General features: G+C 44.7%; 1 protein-coding gene across 4 annotated transcripts in view; it reads left to right on the top strand.

Annotated features, from left to right (window-relative positions):
* Positions 1-12271, top strand: part of lsamp (limbic system associated membrane protein) — a 1012539-nt gene that overhangs the window by 966099 nt on the left and 34169 nt on the right. For all 4 annotated transcript variants that reach the window (XM_055896282.1, XM_055896281.1, XM_055896283.1 and 1 more), the window contains one exon: positions 1632-1864. In XM_055896282.1, the coding sequence (XP_055752257.1) occupies positions 1632-1864 (233 nt within the window). The remainder of the gene's footprint in view (positions 1-1631; positions 1865-12271) is intronic.

Genomic DNA, 12271 nt, shown 5'->3' on the forward strand with positions numbered 1-12271 from the left:
CAGCTCAGCAGCACAGGCATCCGTCAAACCCAACAGACCCCTGTCATCCTGCCTGCCTCACCACCTGCCTGCTGCTCGCCAAAACAGAGGTTGCTTAGAGACAGGCAGAGAGGGAGGCAGGAGCCGCTTGCCTTCTCGGGCAGCCGCTTGTTAGTTTGAACAGGAAAAAGGTTTGGCTGGCGCCCTGCATGCGGTGGCCAAGGAGCGTTGGGGCCTGCGGAGGGTTTGTGAAGCGCGATGAGGAAACTGATGCGCTCCCACTGTAGTTCTGCTCACCTGACGGGGAGTCCAGGGTGTTTCTGATTGGCGAGCGGAGGGTTAGAAAGGGTTCCTATTGGCAGATAAAGGCGTTGGGAAAAGCTTTAATTAAGAGACATGTACAATAGCTCAGATGGCATGGCCATTGGGTACTATTAGGGTTTGCCTGTGGAGGGTGGAGTTTATTTATTTATTTATTTTTATTTCACTATGCAAGTCAGTTAGGAACAAATTCTTTTTTTTACAATGACGGCCTACACCGGCCAAACCCGGACAACACTGGACCAATTGTGCGCCACCCTATGGGACTCCCAATCACAGCCGGTTGTGATACAGCCTGGATTCGAATCAGGGTGTCTGTAGTGACGCCTCAAGCACTGAGATGCAGCATCTTACACCGCTGCGCCACTCGGGAGCCCCAAAACTCTTTTAGCAGAAGATGGTTTCGATCGATCGACCTCTGGGTTATGGGACCAGCACGCTTCCGCTGCACCACTCTGCTTCCCGAATGGGTTGTAGACATCTGTGAATAAGTAAGAGAGAACCTGGGCCCGTATGTATCAAGCGTCTCAGAGTAGCAGTGTTGATCTAGGATCAGGTTTCCTCTGTCCATATAATCTTATTCATGATTGGGCAACTCTGATCCTAGATCAGTATTCTTACTCTGAGACGCTTTACAAATACGGGCCCAGTTATTAAGGTGGTAACCCTCCTAGATTTCTGATAAGCCACCTCTCCTTCGATAGGAAAGGCCAGAGTAGTGACACTACTGCATTTAAGAACCCCCTTAGAGTCATTGTGAAACAACTTCTGCTCTCCGACTAATTCACTTTCTGTTTTAAATATACTCGATATACTGTGTCGAGTGGCTGAGTTTTCAATTTGCATTTTCGGCATATGTCTGCCAGGTTATATTATGCATTATATCCATTCTCATTGATTCAGACGTCCCCTTACATTTATTCATTAAGCAGGCGCTCTAACACATAGTCGTAGACGTCACACTTATACACGGCATAATGCTCTGACAGCATGCAACAAGCCGAGCTAAACAAGAGGATACTGATGTCCTAATTTGAGGAATCTCAAATATATTTTGATTTGTTTAACACTTGTTTGGTTACTACATGATTCCATATTGTGTTATTTCATATTTCTGATGTCTTCACTATTATTCTACAATGTAGAAAATAGTACAAATTAAATGAGTGGGTGGAAAATAGTTCAAATCAAATGAGTGGGTGTGTCCAAACGTTTGACTGGTACTGTACATAGATATTTAATATTCATTTCACGCGGTTCTGGTGCATACTTGTTTTCAAATCAACCTGATTCGTAACGTGGTAAATTTCCTCTCTTTTTTGTTCTTCCAGGTGTTACGTGGATGATAAGGTGTCCAAAGTTGCCTGGCTCAACCGATCCAACATCATCTTCGCTGGGGAGGACAAGTGGTCGCTGGACCCACGTGTGGACCTAGTGAACAAGGGCCAGCTGGAGTACAGCCTTCGCATCCAGAAAGTGGATGTGTACGACGAGGGCTCCTACACATGCTCCATCCAGACCAAACAGCAGTCCAAGACCTCTAATGTCCATCTCATTGTCCAAGGTAGGCACTAGCACAATTAACCAATCAATCAACCAATAAATCCATCAATCAATCCAAAAAGAGTGTTCATAATGCCCTTTTTACAGTGTGGACGACTAGGAACAGCTCAAACCAAGTTTTTTCACACTGGGTCATACAGCAGCAAAGTGTGTGTATGCATGTGTGTGTGTGTGTGTGTGTGTGAGTGAGATAGGACTATAATCAGATGGTCTTCGGGGTGGGCCCCGGTGGCCCACCTCCCAGCAGTGTCTTCTCTCTTCATCTGTTGACCTTATCTCGAGTTGAGTTCCACATCCCTTATGGTCCTGGTTCCTCAGCAACTGGCCTGCCTTAACAACTGACACTAGACTGTTGCCCTTTGCCTCCCTCTTTAGGAACATTCATATTCAACAATAACATATTTGAACATAATATTAACTTTCTGCACTACCCCTTTTCTCTCTTAGTAACTTTCCACACACCTAGTTCCTCTTGACCCTTCATTGACCCCTAACATATACATTCCTTATACAGTACATGTAAAGTAATAAATAAGGTCTAGTATGGAAACAAGAATAAGTTTATTTTTAGCTAGAATCCAACTCCATGTACGTAGCTGCCTGTCTCAAGACTAACAGTCCACCATCGTCCTCCATCAACCAGCAGCCCACCTATAGGTCTCTGTTATCTCATTGTCTTCCATATTATCTGGACAGCTGACAGGGAGTTCTCTTTAGCTGTCAAGAACTCCTTATCAACTGTCCACACAGTATGAAAGACAAGGAGATGTCTGTCTGCTCGGCAGAATGTAGATCTGAGGCCCTCCCTGTGAGGTCTTGTTTCTTGCCGTTTCACCTGAAGCAATTTCCAGTAGTTCTTTAACTTTATCATGTTGCGCTTGTGCTGCATATCAAACCTCAAGCTGAAATTCAACTTAACCCATTAATGTTGATTTGTTTGTGCAATAATAGTTTGTGCAATAATAGTTTGTGCAATAATTGTGTCTATATTCTGTCTAACAGCACCATTAATGGCAGCACCACCTGCCTATTGGAAATTCATCTCAGACAAATAGTGATATGATTAGGGGTGGAAGATAGATGATAACCTAAGATAGCATTTTACCACACAAAAGCTACAGGAGAACGCTGTCTGTTCACGTAGCGATGAACTTAAGAGCTGATCTATTAATAGCACTGAAAGGTCAATACATGAATTGATGCTTGTGCCATGTTCTAAGTGGATCTGTTCCAGCAAATTCTTCCCTGTTACCAGAATCCCATTGGGTTCAATTAGACACTGCTTGATCATTGGTTTTTCTCATATCGTCTTCCTGTGTTTCCATTTACCTGCACATATTTCATGACTGACATTTAGAGCTAAAAATTGATTCTACATTGTTTTTCACCATTCATTATTTTTTCTCTCCAGTAGTCCTCAGTCCTAATCTTTCCACTGTTATGTGGATATGAGATAACATTAGCCTGGTCCCAGATCTGTTTGTGCTGTCTTGCCAACTCCTATAGTCATTGTTATAACAATGTGACAAAATGACCATATGAGTTGGCAAGGCAGCCCAAACAGATCTGGGACCAGCTTACTTTGTCCTGTGGGAAAAGCATTGTATTCATTTCCTCCCCCCATGCTGAAACTATGGCATCATATTGAAAGCATATCACATCCCACTGTGTTAGTAATAGTAGAATTCTGGTTGGCTATAGGAGAAAGTCACATCGTCATCACATCATTCAATTATCCAACACACATTTACTGCTGAATACAGAATGTTTGCACATAGCTTAGGGTGGAAATGTCTGCCAGATGAAGTGAAACTCTGTGTGTGGTTTCCCTTTCAACGACATAAGAGACTCCAAAAGCAGAGTAAAACAAGTTAAATGGCTAGTCACCCTTCATCTTTTATGAAAATGTTTCCAGCAGCCAATGCCTCTACCTGCTAGTTAGCTGACGGAGACCATGTTCATGTAACCGAAGCTGACACACTTTCTGCTAGCAGGGACACCAGTGTAATTGGAAAACAAATGAGTAAATTTGCTGTGAATAATAAAGCCATGAACTTGCAGCATGCTTAAAGGCATTGGCGCTCAAAGACAGGGTCATTGCACATGATACGAATCACAATATGGCGATTTTGCCAGCCCATTCGTTTTTGATTTGAATGAAACCCGAGCTAGACGTTGCCACCGAGCCATTGAAAATCTGTGTGGCTATGATACTCCGACACCATTGGTTGACTTTAGTGTTTCCTTGGTATATGAGAGAGTGACAGTGTGTCATGAGCAATGTGTGTATGCTGGTCGTGTGACAAATGTTTCAGACCGTTGAAATCTGTCAATAAAATGGATCCCATGATGGTCTCCTATTGCAGCAGGCAACAGTAAGCCATTTTTTTTGCGCAGCAAACGGCACCGCTTTGTCAGCAGATTTTTATCAGGATTGATTTGGTCGCTTTTAAATTACTGTCAGCGTTATTCATTCTTTATTAAAAAATCAAAATCATTTAAATTAGAGCGCTAAGCAGCAACACAGGGTTCTTAGCATACAAGCACACAGATCCACCATGCGGTGAATAGATACTGCTATAAACGCCTACTTCAGAGTTCCCCAACTGATGGACGGCAAGCCAGGTTTTCAGATGCAAAAAAATATATAAAATATATGCATATAGTACCAGTCAAAAGTTTGGACACACCTACTCATTCAAAGGTTTTTCTATATTTTTACTATTTTCTACATTGTAGAATAATAGTGAAGACATCAGCACTTTGAAATGACACATATGGAATCATGTGGTACACAAACAAGTGTTAAACAAATCAAACTATGTTATATTTGAGATTCTTCAAAGTAGCCACCCTTTGCCTTGATGACAGCTTTGCACACTCTTGGCAACAGGTTTCCCCCTACTATTCAAGCAGTAGGGGGAAACTCACCTCATCCACCATCAATGTGTAGCACCCACCTCAGTGATGCATGGCGACCATTTTTGTGCCAGAACGCTCACCACATATCAGGTGAGGAGTGATGCAGTGCAATCGGAAAGTATTCAGACCCCTTGACTTTTTCCACATTTTGTTACGTAACAGCCTTATTCTAAAATTGATTAAATTGTATTTTTTCCTCATCAATCTACACATGATACCCCATAATGACAAAGCAAAAACTGTTTTTTAAATTTCTTTGCAATTTTATAAAAAAATTCTGACCCTTTACTCAGTACCTTGTTGAAGCACCTTTGGCAGCGATTACAGCCTCAAGTCTTCTTGGGTATGATGCTACAAGCTTGGCCACCTGTATTTGGGGAGTTTATCTCATTCTTCTCTGTAGATCCTCTCAAGTTATGTCAGATTGGATGGGGAGCGTCACTGCACAGCTATTTTCAGGTCTCTCCAGAGATGTTCGATCGGGATCAAGTCCGGGCTCTAGCTGGGCCCCTCCAGGACATTGAGACTTGTCCCGAGGCCACTCCTGCGGTGTCTTGGCTGTGTGCTTAGGGTTGTTGTCCTGTTGGAAGGTGAACCTTCGCCCCAGTCTGAGGTCCTGAGCGCTTTGGAGCAGGTTTTCATCAAGGATTGCTCTGTTCATCTTTCCCTTGATCCTAACTAGTCTCCCAGTCCCTGCCGCTGAAAAACATCCCCACAACATGATGCTGCCACCATCATGCTTCACCGTAGCGATGGTACCAGGTTTCCTCCAGAAGTGACACTTGGCATTCAGGCCAAGGAGTTCAATCTTGGTTTCATCAGACCAGAGAATCTTGTTTGTCATGGTCTGAGAGTCCTTTAGGTGCCTTTTGGTAAACTCCAAGCAGGCTGTCATGTGCCTTTTACTGAGGAGTGGTTTCCATCTGACCACTCTACCAGAAAGTCCTGATTGGTGGAGTGCTGCAGAGATGGTTGTCATTCTGGAAGGTTCTCCCGTCTCCAAAGAGGAACTTTGCAGTTCTGTCAGAGTGACCATCGGGTTCTTGGTCACCTTCCTGACCAGGGCCCTTCTCCCCCAATTGCTCAATTTCGCTGGGCAGCCAGCTCTAAGAAGAGTCTTGGTGGTTCCAAACTTCTTCCATTTAAAATTATGGAGGCCACTGTGTTCTTGGGGACCTTCAATGCTGCAGACATTTTTGGTACCCTTCCCCAGATCTGTGCCTCGACACAATCCTGTCTCGGAGCTCTACAGACAATTCATTCAACCTCATGTCTTGTTTTTTTTCTCTCTCTGATGCACTGTCAACTGTGGGACCTTATATAGACAGGTGTGTGCCTTTCCAAATCATGTACAATCAATTGAATTTACCACAGGTGGACTCCAATCAAGTTGTAGAAACATCTCAAGGATGATCAATGGAAATAGGATGCACCTGAGCTCATTTTCAAATTGCATAACAAAGGGTCTGAAAACTTGTAGATAAGGTATTTCTGTTTTAATGTTTTTATACATTTGCAAAAAGTTCTAAAAATCGTTTTTTCCTTTGTCATTATGGGGTATTGTGTGCAGATTGATGAAGGAAAAAAACAATTTCATTCATTTTAGAATAAGGCTGTAACATAACAAAATGTGGAAAAAGTCAAGGGGTCTGAATACTTTCTGAATGCACTGTATATGCCAATTAGGAATGAGGGGGGTGATTAAGTGGCCATGATGGAATGTGGCCAGGTTGGGAATTTATCCATGACTGGGGTGAACACCCCTACTCGTACAATAAGTACCATGGGATTTTCAATGACCACAGAGGACACCCATTTTAATGTCCCATCCGAAAGACTGCACCCTACGCAGGGAAATGTCCCCAAATGTAATCAGGGTTTGAAATGATTATGTTTTAGTCAAATATTATATCTGTATAGGCTTCTTGTGGTCAATTTGCTATGTAAAAATATTTGTTTTATATGTTCCGACACCCCGACCATCTGCTCAAGAATAAATTGTCCCGCAGCTGAATCTAGTTGATGATCCCTGCCCTACTTGTTTACAAAATTGGTCAGATCCAAGATTTGAACTCATTTGTGTTTTCTTTACCATCACCATATGAATAACCATTAGCAACCTCCAGCTGGGTTGCCTCAGCTGTCTTTCAATGCATCAGATTGTCGTTATTTGGCTAAGGATTAAGACAAAGTCCACATGCCACATTTTGTGTCAATCAAAGTGGCAGTTAATGAAAGGAATTGATTGACATTAAATTGATTTGGTCATAAAAACTGCTCTCGCGCTAACATCAATTCCATGTTGATAATGATAGATAAGTGTAGTTTCATCTCAATCATCATCATAAAGGATCTGCATTGTTATTCCTTTATCTCCGATCAATACGGTGGTGATCCACAATGGCTTTGTCCACATTTAGCCCCGTATCACAATGGTGTGGTATTTAATGGTGTGAACCCGAGACGCTTGCTAAGGAGATTGTGAAGGCAGTGTGTCACTCTAAAGAGCAGCGGAGGGGGAGAAGGGGGCGGGTGTAAGAAGTTCAACTTTAAAGTCTGCATAAGGAGGAGGAACTGACCTTCACCAATTATCATGGGACAATCGAAACCTTTCAGTGGTGCTTCAGGAAGCCATCTCCCCCACCAACCTTCCCCGCTGAAAAAGCTCCTTATTGTCGGGGCCATTGTCAGGCATATTGTGTTACTAGTCTTTCTGGGGGCGGCTTTAACGGTACAGCTGCCAAGTGGATCGGTGGCTGTTCCCGGCCGCCAACCCACCCCCCTGGAAAATGTCTGTCTTCTCCATGCCCATTATTTTAGCAATTGTATTTTTATTTGTTTTATTTCACCTTTATTTAACCAGGTAGGCTAGTTGAGAACAAGTTCTCATTTGCAACTGCGACCTGGCCAAGATAAAGCATAGCAGTGTGAACAGACAACAACACAGAGTTACACATGGAGTAAACGATAAACAAGTCAATAACATGGTAGAAAAAAGAGAATCTATATACAATGTGTGCAAAAGGCATGAGGTAGGCAATAAATCGAATAATTACAATTTAGCAGATTAACACTGGAGTGATAAATCATCAGATGATCATGTGCAAGAAGAGATACTGGTGTGCAAAAGAGCAGAAAAGTAAATAAATAAAAGCAGTATGGGGGTGAGGTAGGTAAATTGGGTGGGTAGTTTACAGATGGACTATGTACAGCTGCAGCGATCGGTTAGCTGCTCGGATAGCAGATTTTTAAAGTTGTTGAGGGAGATAAAAGTCTCCAACTTCAGAGATTTTTGCAATTCGTTCCAGTCGCAGGCAGCAGAGAACTGGAAGGAAAGGCGTCAAAATGAGGTTTTGGCTTTAGGGATGATCAGTGAGATACACCTGCTGGAGCGCGTGCTACGGGTGGGTGTAGCCATCGTGACCAGTGAACTGAGATAAGGCGGCACTTTACCTAGCATAGCCTTGTAGATGACCTGGAGCCAGTGGGTCTGACGACGAACATGTAGCGAGGGCCAGCCGACTAGGGCATACAGGTCGCAGTGGTGGGTCGTATAAGGTGCTTTAGTAACAAAACGGATGGCACTGTGATAAACTGCATCCAGTTTGCTGAGTAGAGTATTGGAAGCTATTTTGTAGATGACATCGCCGAAGTCGAGGATCGGTAGGATAGTCAGTTTTACTAGGGTAAGTTTGGCGGCGTGAGTGAAGGAGGCTTTGTTGCGGAATAGAAAGCCGACTCTAGCTTTGATTTTGGATTGGAGATGTTTGATATGAGTCTGGAAGGAGAGTTTGCAGTCTAGCCAGACACCTAGGTACTTATAGATGTCCACATATTCTAGGTCGGAACCGTCCAGGGTGGTGATGCTAGTCGGGCGTGCGGGTGCAGGCAGCGAACGGTTGAAAAGCATGCATTTGGTTTTACTAGCGTTTAAGAGCAGTTGGAGGCCACGGAAGGAGTGTTGTATGGCATTGAAGCTCGTTTGGAGGTTAGATAGCACAGTGTCCAGGGAAGGGCCGGAAGTATACAGAATGGTGTCGTCTGCGTAGAGGTGGATCAGGGAATCGCCCGCAGCAAGAGCAACATCATTGATGTATACAGAGAAAAGAGTCGGCCCGAGAATTGAACCCTGTGGTACCCCCATAGAGACTGCCAGAGGACCGGACAACATGCCCGCCGATTTGACACACTGAACTCTGTCTGCAAAGTAGTTGGTGAACCAGGCAAGGCAGTCATTAGAAAAACCGAGGCTATTGAGTCTGCCGATAAGAATATGGTGATTGACAGAGTCGAAAGCCTTGGCCAGGTCGATGAAGACGGCTGCACAGTAATGTCTTTTATCGATGGCGGTTATGATATCGTTTAGTACCTTGAGCGTGGCTGAGGTGCACCCGTGACCGGCTCGGAAACCGGATTACACAGCGGAGAAGGTACGGTGGGATTCGAGATGGTCAGTGATCTGTTTGTTGACTTGGCTTTTGAAGACCTTAGCTAGGCAGGGCAGGATGGATATAGGTCTGTAACAGTTTGGGTCCAGGGTGTCTCCCCCTTTGAAGAGGGGGATGACAGCAGCAGCTTTCCAATCCTTGGGGATCTCAGATGATACGAAGGAGAGGTTGAACAGGCTGGTAATAGGGGGTGCGACAATGGCGGCGGACAGTTTCAGAAATAGGGGGTCCAGATTGTCAAGCCCAGCTGATTTGTATGGGTCCAGGTTTTCCAGCTCTTTCAGAACATCTGCTGTCTGGATATGGGTAAAGGAGAAGCTGGGGAGGCTTGGCGGGGGGGGCGGGGCTGTTGGCCAAGGTTGGAGTCGCCAGGAGGAAGGCATGGCCAGCCATTGAGAAATGTTTGTTGAAGTTTTCGATTATCACGGACTTATCAGTGGTGACCGTGTTATCTAGCCTCAGTGCAGTGGGCAGCTGGGAGGAGGTGCTCTTGTTTTCCATGGACTTTACAGTATCCCAGAACTTTTTGGAGTTAGAGCTACAGGATGCAAATTTCTGCTTGAAAAAGCTGGCCTTTGCTTTCCTGACTGACTGTGTGTATTTGGTTCCTGACTTCCCTGAACAGTTGCATATCGCGGGGGCTCTTCGATGCTATTGCAGTTCGCCACAGGATGTTTTTGTGCTGGTCGAGGGCAGTCAGGTCTGGAGTGAACCAAGGGCTATATCTGTTCTTGGTTCTGCATTTTTTGAACGGAGCATGCCTGTCTAATATGGTGAGGAAGTAACTTTTAAAGAATGACCAGGCATCCTCAACTGACGGGATGAGGTCAATATCCTTCCAGGGTACCCGGGCCAGGTCGATTAGAAAGGCCTGCTCGCAGAAGTGTTTTAGGGAGCGTTTGACAGTGATGAGGGGTGGTCGTTTGACCGCGGACCCGTGGCGGATACAGGCAATGAGGCAGTGATCGCTGAGATCTTGATTGAAGACAGCAGAGGTGTATTTGGAGGGCAAGTTGGTCAGGATAATGTCTATTAGGGTGCCCATGTTTACGGATTTAGGGTTGTACCTGGTGGGTTCCTTGAAGATTTGTGTGAGATTGAGGGCATCAAGCTTAGATTGTAGGACTGCCGGGGTGTTAAGCATATCCCAGTTTAGGTCACCTAACAGAACAAACTCTGAAGCTAGATGGGGAGCGATCAATTCACAGATGGTGTCCAGGGCACAGCTGGGAGCTGAGGGGGGTCGGTAGCAGGCGGCAACAGTGAGAGACTTATTTCTGGAGAGATTAATTTTTAAAATTAGAAGTTCGAACTGTTTGGGCATAGACCTGGAAAGTATGACAGAACTTTGCAGGCTATCTCTGCAGTAGATTGTAACTCCTCCCCCTTTGGCAGTTCTATCTTGACGGAAAGTGTTATAGTTGGGTATGGAAATCTCAGAATTTTTGGTGGCCTTCCTAAGCCAGGATTCGGACACGGCAAGGACATCAGGGTTGGCAGAGTGTGCTAAAGCGGTGAGTAAGGCAAACTTAGGGAGGAGGCTTCTGATGTTGACATGCATGAGGCCAAGGCTTTTTCGATCACAGAAGTCAACAAATGAGGGTGACTGGGGACATGCAGGGCCTGGGTTTACGAGGAATGTGAGGAAGAGAATGCCACAACTGCACATATTGTCTGTCACCTTTGAACCCCATAACGAAATGGACTCCTTGATGTTTTAATGAAGGAAACAATTTAGTATTCCGTTTTCTCCGTGGCTCACTTGGCTGAAACCATGGGGGAAAAAGGCATCTAATTTTATCTTTGTTATGCTCCGCAGAAGAGGCTCCTTATGCATTTAAATGGGGGCCATCCCACGGACACACGTGACTTCAGACTCATCAATAGCGCTTCAGGTGTAGGGCTGCCATGTGTCAGAGGATAAGTAGAGGTCCGTCTCATCATTCCTGGAGAGCCGCTCCTTTTTCCACTTTTCAAGACTCTGTAATATAGATGGCCAACATCTTTACATGTTATGTATAGAAAATGGAGTGCTGACCTGGCCACATGCTCTCTGTCTCACCTGGCAACTGTTCTGAAAATATCCTCTCCCCAGCTATGCTTTAATAGAGTCCTGTCACCTATGTCAGGCTGTCTTATCCCTACAATATTCCTGAGGTCAGCAGTACACTCGTTTTGGGCACTCAACACAGGTCGTTCACACTGTTAGGGCCTTGCTCCCACTCTTATTGCCAACTGTGAAAGAGCTGGCCAATGGTCCAATCTCAGGACTGAAAAGACTTAGGCCCCAGAACTGTGAATAGCTTGTCCTGTCAATCATTCACTCCTACAACCCAATAGTAGCATTTTGTTGAAGGGGTCTGTGCTATTATTGGATTAGTTGACTGATCCTGACAATTGATTCTGTTCATTCAGATATACATCTCCCTTCAGCCCATCACATGCACTTTGAGATCATTTTTGTATCATGAAAAGCGCTTTACAAATGTAACATATTACTATTTTTATCACTACAGACGAGTAACTTTATTTGAAATTAACAAAATAAGGATTATTCCCCTCCCCACTCAGACCACTCCAAGACAGTCCTAGCTAAATTCTTGCTTGGGAAATTGCTCATTGCTAAGAAGCTATTTTTGTTTCATTTTGACAATTTTTTATTGAAAACAATCACAGTAGGTCTCCCGAGTGGCGCAGCAGTCTAAGGTACTGCATCGCAGTGTTGCATCGTCACTACAGCCTGGGGTTTTGCCAGGGGGGCTTTACTTGTCTCATCGAGCTCTAGCGACTCCTTGTGGCGGGCCGGGCGCCTGCAGGCTGACTTCAGTCATCAGTTGAACGGTGTTTCCTCTGACACATTGGTGCAGCTTGCTTCCGGGTTCAGAAGCGTGGCTTGGCGGGTCATGTTTCGGAGGATGCATGACTCGACCTTCGCCTCTCCCGAGTTGCAGCGATGAGACAAGATCATAATCATGAAATTGGGGAGAAAAAGGGGGTAAAAATGTAGATTGATATTGAGATAAAAATGGCTGCATTGG

This window comes from Salvelinus fontinalis, chromosome 33 (assembly GCF_029448725.1).
Source record: "Salvelinus fontinalis isolate EN_2023a chromosome 33, ASM2944872v1, whole genome shotgun sequence".
Lineage (NCBI taxonomy): Eukaryota > Metazoa > Chordata > Actinopteri > Salmoniformes > Salmonidae > Salvelinus > Salvelinus fontinalis.